The following is an 18277-nucleotide window of genomic DNA, read 5'->3' on the forward strand; positions in this document are numbered from 1 at the left end:
ATCTGGTCACTCTTTGCCAATGTCTTAAAACTAAGTTTTGAGAGTTGGCATCTTCTTCCTTCCAGTGCTGCCAAATTGTTCTTTTCTCAAAAATTCATCACATCTTACTCATTGCTCCAATTTAAAATGTAAGTGTGCACATTTGAAAATGATACTTAATATCCAAATATTCTAAAATTATAATTATTAGACTAATTCGACTAAAAGACCAACAAGTTGAGGCTTTTAATATCTTCTTCATGTTTGTCTTAATAGAAGAATAAAGGAGAAAAAAGGTGTAAGAGGCTGGCAGGAAAAAAATCCATTTGCTGATTAAAGACAACATTCAAATTTAATCAATGAAAAAAATTTTTTAAAAATCCACTGTTTTGCCACAGAACCAGTTAAAAGCAAGATCTTTGGACTTAAAATAGTGATGTCTAAAATTGAAATGTAAGTTATTTCTATTTTTGTGATATAAACTGCTATCTATCACTCCTGAAATTAATTAAATCAGATCTGTTTCAAACACAAATTCCTTGGTTAGGGACTTTTTAAAAAAACTTTGGAAACCAGCAATCACTATCTGCCAAACCTAATGCAGTACATATAGTACAGAATAGGCACAATGGATGTGAGGCAGAAGGATAATCCACAAATGCATCCAACTCTGTAGAAATCAGAACCAAAGAAGAAGAAGCACTCACCCTCACCCCAGAAAGACTGGGGAAGACACAGGCCGTCTCCACTTACAGAAAGAGCCTTAAGCCAATTATGTTTGACCCTCAGATGACAAGCACTTTAATGAACACCTAGATTACACGAATTTGAAAGTAGAAGAAATATCAAAAAGAATGTTCTAAGACTGCAACCTTAAAAAGGAAGTGTCAGCATAATATAGCATTTGGTAGAGAGCTTTGGTGTCTTACAAAGAGCACGCATTTGTGTCTGATGAAACTGACCCAGAACTGTCTCTGTGGGGCAGGAGGGGACAAGGAGTTGGCTCCTCCTATAGGACCTGTTGAGTCCAAGTCCACTTGGGGGCAGAAATGAAGCAGTCATTCATTCAGACCATCTTGTTTAGGTTCCTTCATTTTCATTAGATGATTTCCACCCTGTTTGTTTGCGCTGGTTGATTTCAAAAGCCAATCTATTTGCTTTTCATCAGCAAAATGGCTCTGTCCTCCAGGGCCATGCTGGAGAATATGACCTCACATATTTTACTACCTCTAACTGTTACCAAAAACAAAGATACAAAAAGTAACATTCCCAGGGGATGATAGCCTAAAAAATATGTAATTTATTCATCTCTGTAATTTGTCTAGATTTAATCTTGGATCAAACCAAACATCATTCATTAAACTAAAAAATATTTGGACAATATTTTTGTGGTATGTGTGTGTGCATGTCTGTGTGTGTTTGGATAAGTCCCTCTACTCCTATAAAATTGCTTTTACTAAATTAAGCTTTGTTGTGATGCCTCCTGCTGACTTGCTGTTGGTTTTATGGGTGAGATATAGTGCACAAGTTGTCCCTCACATCACCCAGCTAGCCCTTCATAAGCCCCGCGGGAGATTTCCTCAGACCTTCAGTGAAGAGCTTTGCCTCTCCTAATAAAATGACTCATTCTTATTTTATAGACCATGCAAGTCCCATGAACATCTGTCCACGTAAGGAAATTCAATTCAATTAGTTTTTCATTTTTTATTTTAACTTCTTTTATCTCTTCTCACATGAATTTAAAAAAATGAGAACACTGGAAAAAGACCCACTGTTAAAGTGGAATGCTTTTAGTTAAATATATATATTCTCTTATGCTTCCGGAAATATGAACCAAACTGTCTGCTATAGTTTCCTGCTTTCTTGAAAGAATAAAGTCTCCTTGAAGGTCCCCAAGGGGATAATGGGGAAGAATGGCACCATTTAGTAACAGGGTCTCCTAGTTTTAATAGGTCACTTAAGCTCATCTTCTGTGCATATAACCATATCAGCTGGCTGCCCTTGACCAACTTGGGTCCTCAATCTTCTTGGTCAATGATTCCTGGCCTGAAAATTTCTAACATCACCACATGCCTGCTCTTTGCTTGGCACCCATCTTTCCTGAGTCATCTTACTCCAAGCTGTGCATCAGCTACACCAGCTGTTTCTACCCTGATCAATATGGCAAACAGGAAGAAATGGCCAAAAAGAAAAAAAAAAAAAAAAAAAGGCAAGATCTACAAATCTATGAGAAAAAAATTCTGAAAAAGACAACTTAAGTATTATTTTCAAAAAACTGTTATTTTCAAGCTGCCCAGTACATATATGCACTTGCCATCAATGTGAAGCTGGAAGAAAAATAAATTCTAAGATAAGCTAAAAAGAAACATTAACAGAAAAATAAATATGCCTCCAAAAACACTCTCAAGTGAACGAAATTATTTAAGAACTGTTTCAATCCAGATTATCAAAGATTCTTTACGGAAGTGGTCATTCAACAGTTACTTTCTAAGCCATTCTGAGGCCAGCATTATCTTGATAACCAAAGCCAGACAAAGACACTACGTGGAGAAAGAAAACTACATACAAATATCTCTTAATGAACATTGATGTTAAAATCCTCAACAAAACACTAGCAAACCAGATTTAATAAAATGTTAAAAGAACTATATACCATGACCAAGTGGGATTTATCCCTGGAATGGAAGAATAGTTCAACATGTGAAAATTAATCAATGTAATACACCAAATTAAAAGAATGAAGAGGGGAGGAAATCATATGATTATTTCAATTGATGTAGGAAAAAAAACACATGACAAAATTCAACACCCTTTTATGATAAAAACAATCTACGAATGGAAGCAAATGACTTCAATATAATCAAGGGTTACCATATTGAAAAATACAATATCATATTCAAATTAATAACCTACATCAAGGAAACCAGACTCATTAAAAATTTCCATAAGGAGTACTTACCTGCCAAAATTTTCTTGAATTGTCTAAACCATACATCACAGTGGTCTTCACTTAAATTAATGAGATCGAGCGTTGAATCCTTTAATTTATTTTGTTCCTTTTTCAAACATATGAAGAGTGTGATTCCTAATAAAGTGCCACTTCTCTGCTGTTGAACTGAATAACGCCGTTTCAGCTTGACAGAGAATATGTCCTTTAATTCAAGACATTCTTCTTTATGTAGAAAACCATCCTTGGAATCACCTGAAAAGTTAAAATTTCCAATAAAAAACCATTATGTCTATACCTTATATGAATGAATAATAAATAGTAAAAACCCAGAAAATATTTATCATTTGTATTTTTAACTGATTATGCTTTAGATCAAGCCCTGTATGAGATGGGAAAAAAGAAAAATTAGGTCTATTTTCCCAAAAATGAAAAAATAGAAAAATGGAAGAGTCCCTGACACACAAACCCTCAGACATTTAGAATCTGAGAATATTCAGTGTATGAAGAATTCCAAGAACATGAACAGAGCAATATTTCAGTAATAATAAATCAGTATCACGCAAGAGGCTCCCTGGTAATTATAGGGACAGAGTAAAGTGATAGAATAGAATTCACTAACAGAAGTGAGTTTATGGCAAGCTGTTGAAGGCAACAAGTAATGGAAAGAAAATGTATGTTCAAGGTAAAGTAACATGTGTGCAAAAAGGAAATAGAGTATGATTACTCTTAATAGAAAACAATTTGAATTCCTGCCAATCTAAAAAGAAAGATACACCTGAATCCTACCATAGTCAGACTTTTATTTTATAATGGCATGATATTTTACTGGTTCTATCTAACCACAGGTCAGAAAATATTTGTTGTTATGATAAAGGACCATCTCAACTGACTCTCAAAGTAGAAGTGCTTTATACTTTTAAAAAAGTACTTTCAAAACTTCCACTCTGGCCATCATGGAATAACAAGGACTGGTTTTCACCTGAAACATCTAAATGGGGACATCAGAGAGATGAAACATCAGTCTTCAGACATGGGACATCAGATAGCACAGGACAGTGATCCCTGTCATAGAAGCCGTATGACTGACTACCAGCTGACTGCCTGGAGAGGGTCCCCAGGCCACAGAGCAGGTAGGGGAACCCCGGTGGAGCCTGGTTATCTCCCTGAGTTGAGGAGGATTGAGGGGTCCAGGAAAGCCAAGATAGCTATAGTTCACTGGGCAAATTCTATAGAAAAGGGAGCTGCACAGAGAGAGGACTCCATAGATTTGCCCCTGGATCTTCAGTTGAGTTTGTATCAGTGTATGCGTGAGGCCAGGGAAAGAACTACCCAAAGGGTTAGAGAAAACAATGCTCAGTGATCACACAGGTGTTTCTACCAGCCAAGGTGGAAAAATAATGAAATTCATGGGGCACTGGGGAGAGTACTTAGAACAGTATTGTCTCATTAGTGAGCAGACCAAAGGCTGCTCTGATTCCACCTAACAAAGCTTAAAAGCAAACCTCAAAAGAATTCAACTGTTTCCAAGGAGCTTAACAACATCCTAGAACAGACCTTAAGAATATTTACAAGAATACAGAAGTATTCAGCAACTCTACATGGTAAAATTCCGGGTCTCTCTCATTCAATCAAAAATCACTACACACGTTAAAAAGGCAGAAAAATATGACCCATGAGTGGAGAGAAAGAAATCAACAGAGGCAGAAATGATATGAGTGTTAAAACAGACCCGGAAAGCAGAGGCCCTCTCTCAGCTCCCTTAACTCTTTTTTTAAAATTTTATTTTGTACTGAAGTGTAGTTGATTTACAATGTTAGTTTCAGGTGTACAGCAAAGCAGTTCAGTTATACATGTACATACATATCTATATACATATATTTTCAGATTCTTTTCCATTATAGCTTATTACAGAAACTGAATATAGTTCCTGGTGCTTTACAGTTGGTCCTTGTTGTTTATCTGTTTTATATATAGTAGTGTCTATCTGTTAATCCCAAACTCCTAATTTATCCCTCAGCTTCCTTTACCCTTAAGCAGGTACAATGCTATTCTCAGATTGGTGCAAAAACTTTCAGGTGCTTTAAGAAGTTCCTTTTTAACATTCTCATGGAGGTTTTAGGCCTCTCCCAAACATTTTTCAAAGGACAGCCCCATAGCTCACAAAGCACATGCACCACTGAAGAAGAAAGAGTTTCTTCTCTTCAGTGTTTATAGTTTATAGTGGTGGGATAGGGATGAACCCAAAGGCAATTTGCCATGCCTGTCATTTACTCAGAAAGCTCAGGCTTCAGATCTGTGTAGTGTCTACTTCTGTTGTCACCCACTGACCTAGGAATCAATAACCCCAAAATATCAATTCAAAGGGAAACATCTACATGTTCTAGAAAACAAAACAATCATCACTGTTCCCACAATCATCACTTAAACTAATCAACAGAGTGAAAATACTGTATCATCATAAGCCAAAATGTCCCACATGCCTTCATGAACAGAATGCGTCAACCCACCTTGTCTCTGTAAGTACTAATGGATTAACCTGTGTTGGTAAGATGGACTTTTCTCCAGTCCAATGGCTCTCAAACTCTTTGGTCTCAGAACTCATGTACATTCTTAAAGCTTTAAAGCTTTTTAAAATAACTTTTGCTTATGTAGGTTATATCTATTGATATTTACTATATTAGACATTAAAACTGAGACTTTTTTAAACACTTTTTTAAAGCACACACTTCATCAGCCATCAAGGCTCAGCCTCCGGAAAGTTCCACTGGACCCCAGGGAGAGAATGAAAGTGAAAATAGCAAATAAGTTCTTAGTAATATTACAAAAACAGCTTGGACCTCACTAACTCCCTGAATGGGTCCTAGACCACACTTTGAAAATGCGGCTTAAGCATATTTTAGATTATTTGCTCCCTTTGACCAGAGAATGCAGTTATGATCTTTTATGACTCAACTTTTCAATTAACTAAAATTCTTGTTCCCATTTGAATACTCCAAATTGACAGAGAGACTGAATGGTGAGAGTTCCTTCCAATCTGCCTCCTTTGTTACAACCTGCAGATGTCTTTCCAAATAACCTTTCTTTCTAATCACAGCATAGTGTTTCGAGCTCATCTGGATTCCTCCAGGAGTGCCCTGGTTCATTTTAGGGAAGAGTGTATTAGAAACTAAAAGCTGGACAGTAGGTATTATATACAAGGGAAACCAAGCTCTTTCACAATAAGTCATTGGTAAGATACCTGTACCTGGTGAGCTTATTACACGTTATTTGCACCTTCTGAGTAAGCAGGCATATGGCCAGAGTCTCTAAACAATTGAGAGGGGCCAGGGAGATCTTACATCCTTCCTCCACCTTCAAGAATGAAATGAAACAGGCTCACCCCGTGGTAGGTAACGCCTGTATGGTAAATGGTGCCGCGTAAACTGTAAAGAAGGTGCAGTTCCTTATCGGGGTGCTGCTGGGTGTCTGCTTCATACGGCTGAATGTGTACAGTTAAGTCGTGTCACTTACCTGCCACAAAGGAATGTATATTCTTGATTATATCTGTGAGTACCTTCCCCCAAATCAATTAGTCCAGCAAAAGTTGAACATCTTTTATTTTTCATTGGTATTTCTTAAAAGTTTCCCCTACCCATGTGTTTCCCTATTTCTATTTGACTGCTTGTCTAGTTCTCACTAATTAGTAGGAGTCCTTCAAATATTCTTAAAAGTAGTTATTATATATGTAGGATATATGTCACAAATAACTTCTTCTAGGAAGTTATCTTATAATTTATAATATTCATTGTGACCTCATATCTCATATCATTTAATTATTTATGTAGCCAAACATACAACAAGTAAGAGCTCCAAAGCAGGGAGGGGGGGATGACTGGGGGGGAAAAAATTGAAAGGGATGAAATATACTCTTTTCACTCAAAGTCTTGTATTATAGTGTGCATTCTTTACCTTGTGTGCTTTACTTTGGCAGTAAACAATTGAATGGTTATTCCTACTTAGAACCACTTGTAAATTGCAATTTTGAAGACACTAAACAAGTAGGAAAGATCCAACTTAGCGAAAATTGGAAGAATTTCTGAAAACAGGGCAAGAATACCTATTATCACTTTAACTATTCCCAATTATACTGGACATTCTGGCCACTGTTATCCATCATGAAAACGAAATTTAAAAACAGCTGGTGCTGGAAGGGGTAAGAAGGGGAGCTGACACTGTAACTGTCTATAGATATAGCATCATAATGTATTTACAGAATCCAAAAGAATCAACTTAAAATCATCAGAACTAGTAAGAATACCCAGTAATAAAGCTGGTTACAAATGTATCAATACCTAGGGAAAAGGCATAATGGGGACAAAGATCTCATGCAAATTATTATCGAGGAACAAATTCAGCAGAATGATGCTGGACTTGTTTGGGTGGAAAAGGCCATTCAAAATGAACTGAGAGACAAAGAAGTGAATACATGAAGGTGTATCAAGTTCCAAGATTACATATTTTTATGCCAGTATTCTCATTATTAATAACTACTTATAATGCAGTCCCAATCAAAATCTCAATGGTATTTTCTTTGATGTAAGGGGCAAGGAACCTAATTAAATAATTTGCAAATTTTCTGGGAGTAAAACTACTAATGAAGAAAATGTTTTAAATGTACAGTAATGAGTGGGAGTACATACCCAGTCAGATAAAATAATATTTTGTAAAACTATAATAATTAAAACATCTAGAGATAGCTAAATGAATGGTCCAGAGAAACACTTGTACATATTTTAAAAGTCACTTAAGTGATAATGGCGGTATCCAAGTTCAGTGGGAAATGTTCCGTAAAAGGTGATTTAGAACTGGTTCATCTTTTAGAAAGAAAAAACTAGATCTCTACTTCATAATATACATCAATATTCCTAGATTAGAAAAAACTTTATATAATCATAAATTAGTAAAGCCATAAGCATGGCAGTAAAGCAGACATATAGAGAATGAGATTCTTAACCTAAAAGTTATTTAATGCCTATAAAGTCCTAAAGACCCATAAATAGATGTCACTAGCAAAGGCCAACTGGGCAGAAATATCTGCAACATATGACAGTTAAATAATCAAGAAAAGAAACGCTTTAGTGGAAAAGTACATAAAAGACCCAAGGCAGGCATTTTACAAAAGAAGAAATGCAAATTGACCAATGAACATATGAGAAAGTTCAATCTAATTAGTAATCAAAGAAATGCAAATTAAAACAACAAGATACCATTTTTTGCCTTTTAGGTTGGCACAAGATCAAAAATAACGTTCAATGATGGTGCAGGAAAAGGAAACCATCCCAGCGCTGGCGGGAATGCAAAAATGGTAACTGCTGGCGAACAAGTTGGGAATATGTATCAAAAGATTTCAAAATGTTAATTGCAGCAGTATTTATAACAGCAAAAATATCTGAAGCAATATTCATGTTCTGCAGTAGGAGAATATTTTAATGATAATCTTTTGCAACTCATAAATGAGCAAGTTAGATCTCTGTGTTCTGATCTAGAAAGACATTCATGTTAAGAGGTATGAATAAGTTAAATAAAAACAAGCTAAAAAGTAATCTAAGGGATTTGATCTCACTTTCATCAAAAGGAGAAAAAACCTCAAGTGGAAAATGCACAACAAACTTGTGTTACCTATTAAAAAAGAGATACGAGGGAGAATAAAATTAATTGTTTCTTATAAACCTCCCTTCCTGTAATCAGCATTACATTTTATATTTTTTTAATGTAGAGAAGGGAAAATACTTTAAAATATGCATATTTTTGATCCAGCAATTTACTTCCAGGAATCTACCCTAAGGGAATAAATAATATGCACAATTTAGCTAGAAGAATGCTTACCCAAGCATTATTTGAGTGCAACTTGGAAACCTAAATGTGTAATAACAGAGTATTGGTTCTGGAAAATAAAGCACATTCATATACCAGAATGCCATTCAGCCATTAAAATGTAGAAATCTGACAAGAAAAGTGTCTAAAACAGTGCACCACATTTCCATTACTGTTTTGTACATATTTATTGAATACATAATGTATGTGGAGCATATTTCCACATGCACATATGTATGAAGATGCATATGAAAACTTGGAAGGAGAGACTGTGAGTTTGCGTATATGCATTTCTAATTTTACTATGATGGAAATATTTCTGTAATTAATTGAAAAAGATTGTTTCCTTTGCTCATCCTAAAATGGTTCCTGATCACATTACTCATTTAAACTTTAAAAATTCCACTTCCTAAAAAGTAAAGGTAGCTAATATTTAATGAGCACGTGCTATAAATGCCAGACATTGCCCTAAGCACTTTATATTTATTATCTCATTTAATCCCCACACTGACCCTACATGGATGCTTCTTCCTAAAAGAGAAGGAATTCAGGCCAGAGAATTTCAGTGAGTTGTCCTTGGTCATACATCTGGTAGGGTCAGATTCAAGATTCAAATCCAAGCACTTTGGCTGGTTTTACTAACATTCACAGAAGTACCTTCTCCAAGTAAACACACTCTCATCTGAATTTCTGGACCTGTTTTTTATTCTAGTCAAACATAAAGCAGTAGGCAAACCACTGTTGCGTCTCTAACTAGTCCCTAGGAAAACAGCAAAACAACCAATGTGCCGATTAACTGAGATCCTTAAACTCAGGGATTAGGGATGCATCCTCAGTGCTGTCAAAAAACCGCATATAATTTAAGTTGGCCCTCCATTTCTGCTGTTCCCTGTATTCATGGTTCCACATCCAAGGATGCAACCAACTACCCACTATTTAGTATTGAAAAAAATATGTGAACCCACACAGTTCAAATCTGTGTCGTTCACGGGTCAACTGTATTTCATCCGAAACTTCAAGGTGACCTTCAAGGAAATGGAAGGTTACACTGTAGCAACCCAGAGCTGACAGAAGTGAAAATTCTGAAAATTCCTGTAAATGAGTGCTATTTCCTGCTTTCCCTGCCCAGGCCTCCAATCTCTTTTCCCACATGTGCCCACAGATGCAAATTTGGGGTTTTCCCATGAATGATCTCTTTGCCAGTGTGACAAGAGGAAACTAAGAGAAAGAACTACAGATTTAGAACATGTTTTTTATTGGAAATGAAAATAAAGATAACTGATCTGTGATAGTTTTGGTTTGTTTTACAAATTTCTAACACTATGCAAATGTTCTTGAGTTCTGTTTTCCTTAGCAGCTACATAAATCTCTCAGGTGCCAATTTCCTTTATAGAAATTCTGGTCTTTTATTCATTTCTGCAGTGGTGATCATTGACATTACATGAGTAAATCTGCCCAGTTCTCTCATCACAGGATTCACTTGCTTTCTAATGTATGTGAAGATGTCTCTATGATAGTTTTATAGACCACTGCTTTCTTATTCTGAATGTGGTCTTTAGGAATCAAACTTGTTAGAATTCTGTGAACTTGAATTTAACATGTTTTTATTTAATAGCTTGGAACTGTCTAAATATTGTTTAATACATCAACAGATTTGATGGTGCTTGTCTATGTCTTTGTTTTGTTTTTGAAGTTCTTAAGATACAAGCAGGGACCAGCTGGCTCTGCGGGGCAGCAAGACATTGGTTTCCAATACTCGAAAGAGGTTCCTCAGGTTTCTAGGTGGAAAGCCCTCATGCTAACTCCCAGTGAAGGCTGAAGCTTCTGGAGATCATCTGAGAGGATTATCTGAAAATCTAAGGAGATCGTTGTTTCTTCCTCAACTCCCACACCAAAAAAACACTCTTCAGGACACTCAGAACACAAATATTTAAGAGAAACATGATTAAAGAGGCAAAAAGAAAATAAATCACATTCAGAGAGCAGACTATTATTTGGGGGAGTCTATAAAAATTGACCATTTATCAACACCCCTTTATAAGTAGTACCTTAAGAATGATTCAGACTCTCTTTTCTGTGAATCAGAAGAATACTGCTTTTGCTTTATAAACTATTATAAATTTATAAATGCTAAAATACATTTAGGTTTTTCATCTCTGCTTAATTTTCATCTGCAAGAGAGCCACTTTGATCCCCAAGCTAGCCACCTCTGTTAGAGTTTAACTAGTTTCTGCCATGAATAAACCCATGTTTTCAAAATTATATGCAAAAGCCACATTTCCATGCACAACCTAACAAACAGTATGCAGAAGATGAGTTAAAAAATAAAACATACTTTGGGGGCATGTATTTTAAATATAACTTTCATTTTATTTAATGTTCAAACATACCTTTATTGGTGAAAAATGTGAAGTAAAACTTTATGCATAAATTAACATCTGATCATAGTAGATAAAAAGATGAAAATCATCTATAGATACTTTTTCTCAGGTTATAAGAATTAAAACCTTACAGACGATACATAATTTTTCTTTGTGGCATGTGGTCTATTATTTGGAATCTATTGGTTCATTAGTATCATATTGGTTATAGCTGGTTGTTTCAGAACATTAACTGTCCTCTCACATTACTTACAGAGATGCTGGGGACCATCTGTTCCAGCACGGGATTTAAGCATACATCTATTGGATATCATGCTATTTATTTAATTCAGCACCCACTTCCTATTGTTGTATTTTCTTGGGGGGAAAAGTCAATTTAATTACAGGGAATAAAGATAACCTCTCCTGGCAGGTTACCCCATCACCATGAGAGCAAAGCAGGACCTGCTTAAAGTAGGTTACAGCAGTTAACAAGGGGAGTAAAACCAACAACACTTAAGAATATTTAGCAAAGGTTTAACAAAAATAGAACAGTGAATGGCACTTTTAAAAATATTACTGTAAGCCCAGGGCTTGTCTAAATCAATCTTGGCACATCTGTCTGATGCAGACCGTAAACAGGATTAGAGCTGGATTTATCTGCTTGGCGCTAATTGTGCTCACAGTTCCTGCACATGTCCACCCTTTAAAATACTGTCTGAAAAACAAGCCTGCCTGATAGATGGCTCCTACAACATAGTGTAGACACACACTTACGGTATATTAGATGGTTAAGCAATGTGATGTCTAACAATTTTTTTTTTTGGCTCTTCAGAATTACTTATCTAATCCCCTCATTAAAAATACAAAATTCTGTTTGAATACACCACATACTGAGATAAATCTGTGAAGCAAGGGACCAATAAATTTGAATACACTTTAATTGTAAGAAGAAAACACAATTTAATTGTTAATAATCAGGTTAAACCAGGGTTTAAACAAATAGGGCTGCTCTAGTAATTTACTGACAAACCATCCCAATGCATTACTATCCTTAAGAATTATGACCTAAAATTTGTTAGCAGAAAAGTTGAAGTTCCTAAATACATATGCATATCAAGAAGGACAAGAAAGAATTCTCATCTAGTAAAACAATTATAGAGGAAATTTTAAACTTATCATTTACAAAGAGATGTAGAGAGGCAGAGATAAATTGTCACTTCAATACCCAAAAGTCTTATTTTTATCACACCAAATAAAAAATTAATGTTCAATTTCTATCTGCAATTTTTCCCACTTGGTTATTTCTAGCACATGTAAACAGCTTAGATACTTTTCTTAAGAACTTAAGCAACTGAAGGTACTTTTGCATGAAGTCCAAAATGAACTAATCAGTCAAAAAAATTAAATATTACTCTTTGGCTTGATGACTTGAAATAGAGATAATAAATATGTAATCCTTTATTCAAAACAATATTTAAGACCTATGACACAAAGTGATATCAACAATTTTAAATTAATGTTTAATTAATCATAAACACTACATAAAATCAGTATTTTAAATAACAGTGCAATTGAAAATTTAGGCTGACTTCCGATCATAGACTATCTTCTGTTCTAAAGTTTTTTTCTTAATACAGAATTTATTCATGTTTCAAATATCTTAGCAAACTCTTAAGAAATCAGTTTTTTCCCTGAATTTCTACCATTAGTAAAAGTATCTCTCTACTTATTCTGTTGTTTTATCAAACAATGAGGAGAAATTGGCAAATTCACTCATTTAGATATTTAAGCCAAAACACCTTCTTTAGCAGTTCTCAATGTGTTGTCTCAGAAGGTATATAGGAAAAAATGATTTTTATAATAATGCTAAAGATGTTGTCTCTTTTCACCATGCTGACATTTGAACAAATGGAGCAAAGGCAATAGTGGTTAAAACCCCTGGTGTCGGCGTGAATCAAGGCAGTGACACCAAATTTCACTAATAATTGTTCCATTCTTCATCACCTCAAACTCACAGTTTAAAAAAATAGTTTCACTTAACTGTCCTTGACAAAGCAATAACACTTCAATTTTTTAGAAAATCTCTACCCTTTAGTGTATTTTTTTAATATTTTATGGGATGAAATAGGAATGTACACAATGCATTTCCACTACAAATCAAAGTGATGGTTCCCTCCAGGAAAAGCACTGACACCATTTGTGTTGTGACTGGCTGGTTTTTGTGGAAGACCATTTTTGCTTGAAAGATGGACTAACAGACTATGATATTCAGACATGAGCATTTAGCCAGTGTTCCCTGGAATTGAGCAAAGTGAGCCAGTCATTCAAGAAAAACAGCTGAGAATGTTATCAAGGATAAAATTCCAGCTTTCAAAGAAAAATTAGAATTTTGTAAAACTTGTATCTGCTACAGTGAGCTTGACAGCTTCTCAATACTTACAGAATTTTCTGATGAGATTTACAGTGATGTTAATTTGTGTATTTTTTAATATTATATAATAAAATGTGTCAACATTTGGAAGTTCTATATAACTCAGGAGACCAAATTTTCCAAACAGTCAAAGCAGGATGTTATAAAATCATGCATAATGAAAGATTCATTCAAAATACAAGACAGACCAACAAATTTTCAATAAGTGGACTACAAAAAGTTAATCAATATGTTTTCATATCCTTCATTGTAACTAACAGTTAAGAAATTAGCACTTACCAAGTTTTACCACAGGATCAAAGAAGGATATCCCACAATTACCTGGAAACATTGTTAAAATGCTTTTCCTTTTCTAAATACACATCTGTGTGAAACTGGAGTTTCCTCATCACTTTAACCGAAATAAGATTCACAACAAACAATGCAAAAGCCATCTTGAGGTTTCAGCTGTCTCTTGTTAAGCCTTCTATTTAAGAAGGCCGTTTCCTTTAAAAAGAGACTTGCAAAACGTAAAATATTTAAGAAAGTGACATTTTTATCACTTTGGAAAATAGTTACTTTTAGTACAAATACTATTTATGTTAAAGTGCAATGGATTTATTACTGTTATTTTTAAAGGGTAAATATTTTAAATGTCCAATACAATAAATATGAATAAGTATAATTTACATAAACAAAAGCTCTTTCTGGTTTTCAATAACTGAAGACTATAAAGGGGTCCCCAAGACCAAAAAGCTCAGGAACCCCTGGTTTATCTGTAGTGTTGTGAAGACAGGCCTAACCTTAAGAAAATGCAGCCTGAAGATGGCATGATTCCTGGATTTTATCTTTCATGACTTGTATCAAATAACCAAGATTTTATCATGAAATTTTAGACTGTCTATGCAACAAGTCCCTATTACATCTAAAACCTAGTGAAATAAACAGTTCAAAACTTCATATTCTGTATTTCATATTCTGTAGCATGATTTTATCATGCAATTGATCAGGTTTTGTCATTTTCACTTCAGCAAAAGCACTATATAGTCCTTGATTTTACCATCTATTTATATATTTGCCTCCATCTGTCATTTTATATGTCCATCTCTATCTCTATTCCTCAGGGAAAACATTTATAAATGGGGAGTCCCTGAGAATGGCACCAACAGAACATATACCTTTAATTGATTCATCTTAATCTTTCAATCTAGTCTTTTTTGGAATTATCAGTTCAGTTATGTGTATCAGTTCATATACGATCTACAGTTCATATATATCCTGCTAGCTGACCTTTGTGAAGATTCCCCATGAACCTCAGAAGTATGGTTACTGGTCTTCCTTCTTCTGGTTTCTCAGCAATTCACTGCAATAGTATCTTCGTCGTCCTCATCTGTAATCTCTGTATCCCAGCACCTAGCTCGATGCTTCAAACACAGGCGAGGCTTCCAATAAAAGTTTGTAATTGCCTGTATTTACCATCAACCAGATGATATCTAAATCAGTGTATGCATTTCAACCTCTGAACCTTTGTTCCTTCATTTCCCAGCAAATGGAAGGCCTTCTTGACTCTAGTCTTTTCAAACATTAACCATCTGTCAAAGTACATTTAGCCTCTCCAAGAAACATCCTTTATTTTCCAGTCCCTCTGAACTCCTACAGTCCAGTACTATTCAGTTGAAATTTAGTCACATGTCAGAAGTTCCTAACTTAACAGAGATGAAGGCCCAAAGGTCCTTAAAGCCTTTTAAGAACTTAAGTTACATATATATTTTTCCCCACACTAATTAAGTGGTGGATTAAAAAACAGTGATGGAGGAGACATTAGAGAAAGATAAGATAGTTTAGGGTAAATCCCAAAGTTTATTTTTTTAACACATTTGAACACCTAACATCACAGGCACTTCCCTGTGGACATTAAATTGCTAATATTAATGTAACAATATCCATGAACAACTGTTTCTATGAGAACAAGTTTAAGGAGCTCTTCATCTTTCATGGCCTGGAACTTGCTGGACTGGAAACAGGACTAGATGTAAGCCACGGTGCTGGCTTCTATTGCCAATGTCTCAGGCCCTGTATCTCACAGCCCAAGTTTACTCCATGCTGCTCTTTTCTTCTGCAGACCTCAAGGACAATCACAATGACTTTCCTTTCACCTCCGCCATTACTAGAAATCAATGCCCTACCTATGCAGGTCCCATCCCCCATCACCTCGCAGTTGTCTCAGTGAAGTTATCACACAGCCCTCCAGGTAATCTAAAGGGTTCTGCTACTGCAGACACTAAAAGGCTCAGTTTTTTACCACCTCCACTCAATTTTACCTTGAAGACTGTCATTATTTGCTCCTAAGAAGCCAAAAAAAAAAAAAATATATTCAGAATAGCTACTCTAAGTCTAGGGTATCTGAACTTTGCACATGCAGATCTATATTGTTGGAAAGACGCAGAACTGTGACATGAAAGACTAAAGGAAGTACTAATTTTTACTTGAGGAAGACAGATCTTAGTACCAGAAAGGAAAAAGTTCATCTGAGGAGCTAAGACAGCTAGAACAGAATACCACAATCCTGACCATCCAGAAATAGACTAGAAGAAATTCACCTACTCAGCCTACAGGACACCTGAACATATCATATCATCAGTCCACCTTCCTGATGCCATAAATGGCACACCTGTAGTCAAGGAATCACTATGTTTGTGTGTGTGGAGGGAGCAGTGGGGGAGAGTAAAGAGGAACTGCCAGAAGCAACATATACTGAGCATGCAAAAGTAACCTTAAAACAAATACAAATATGTTCACAATGGCCAAAATATGAAAACAATCTAAGTGTCCAACGATGGATGAATGGATACAGAAAATGTCTCACTCACACACACACAGTGGAATATTATCCAGCCACACAAAAAAAGAATCTTGCAATTTGGGATAACATGGATGGAACCTTGAGGGCATTATGCTAAGTGAAATGTCAGACAAAGAAAAACAATTACCACATGATCGCACTTGTATGTAGAATCTTTAGAAAAAATAAAATAAAAGTTTATAGGCAGAGAATGGATTGGTGGTTGCCAGAGGCAAGGGATAGGGTAGGGAGGGCAAACTGGGTGAGGAAGGTCCAAAGGTAAGAACTTCGAGTTTTAAAATAAGTCCTGGGATATAATGTACAGAACAGGGACTATAGTTAATATCTTATCCCACATATTTGAAAGCTGCTAGGAGAATAGATCTTACAAGTTCTCATTGCAAAAATTAAGACTTTGTAACTTACAGTGATGGATATTAACTAGAGTCACTATGGTGATTGTTTTACAATATACACAAATATTGAATTATGCTGTACATGTAAAACTCATGTTACATGTCACTTACACTTCAATTAAAAATGCACATTTGAGATACTCTAAAAATACCTGTAAACCTCTATTTATTTATTTGATGAGGATTTGCAGGCCTGAACTTAATGGAGACAAAAGAAAAGTAATAATTTTAATATAGCTGACCATGGTTTTATTTAAAAAATCCAACTTAAAAACTTTCAAAGCAAAGTTTGTGTTTATTTTTAATATGTTAGGCACGTGGGAGGTATGGACCTTTATTTCAATTCCACCATTAAAAGCATATACTTGACAAACCTATTTGGTTTCTGTTTTGTTTTTGGCATTAAATAACTCTAGCTAAGTAAATCTAGTGAGAATTGATTCACTAAGAAAGAAATATTAAATTGAAGTTACCAATAAAATGTAGTCAAATATCCTAACTTTAAAATTTATTTTCAGCTGGACTTGGGAAAAATGTAAAAAAAAAAATTACATCTTAATAAACACACACATACAAAAACTACAAATTCTGCTAGTCAGTTGATATCATTTAGGCTCCTATTCCTACAAAATATGATCTTCTACCTACATATTTGGCAAATTTTAAAAGCCATTTTAGAGTAGAAATTGGAAGAAGTTAATTTTTTATTAAAAAGCCTTAAACTGATTTAAAGAGTCTGACATGAAAATAAGCTCCACATTTGTCCTTGATGTTCTACATATACGATACTTATTCAAGCATGTTCTCAATGAGAAGGAGTTTTAAAATAAGTCTCTTCTCCATGCCTTTCATAATATAAGTTTTACCACATAATTAGTGCTATGATAAGAGGCCAAAATTAAAGGTAAAGGTAGGAAAGTATGACCTGATGATGTGAAAGGTTGAGAAAATTTAAACATTTTAGATCAAGTATATTGTATATTTAGTTACACCATACAACATGTAATCAAAGCAAAATAGCTTACAGGATTACAGCAAGCCATCTTCTCCCTGTGCTGTAAGACTACTGTCACTATTTTTTTAGAAAGATAAATTTGATATCAATACGATGTGACACAACTGCATCAAACCTTAATTTCACTCACAGTAAGAAGTCACAGGATTAAATAACACTGTGCAGTCTTTCAGAAAAGTTTATTGCTTCCAGATGGATTCAAGTTTCCTTTCAGCCCTGATTACATCTAATATGCACAGGGTGCCAACATTATAAAGGACAGAGTCAAAAATATCATTTATATAGATAGTGAAGGAACTTTGGCTTCTAAATGAGTTGTACTGATCAGGTCTTAACTATTTGAAAGAAATTATAAGAAACGCTTAATGAAAACCAAATGCCACACTATGCAAATGTCTTGAATAATGTCTGTTCCACAGAAAAACACAAATCTACAGCGAAGTCTCCAT

The 18277-nt window shown here is 35.0% G+C and overlaps 1 protein-coding gene across 1 annotated transcript in view; it reads right to left on the reverse strand.

Annotated features, from left to right (window-relative positions):
* Window positions 1-18277, reverse strand: part of CERKL (ceramide kinase like) — a 106736-nt gene that overhangs the window by 66300 nt on the left and 22159 nt on the right. The window contains exon 2 of the mRNA XM_032479872.1: window positions 2939-3181. Coding sequence (XP_032335763.1) covers window positions 2939-3181 — 243 coding nt within the window. The remainder of the gene's footprint in view (window positions 1-2938; window positions 3182-18277) is intronic.

Source organism: Camelus ferus, chromosome 5 (genome assembly GCF_009834535.1).
Source record: "Camelus ferus isolate YT-003-E chromosome 5, BCGSAC_Cfer_1.0, whole genome shotgun sequence".
NCBI lineage: Eukaryota > Metazoa > Chordata > Mammalia > Artiodactyla > Camelidae > Camelus > Camelus ferus.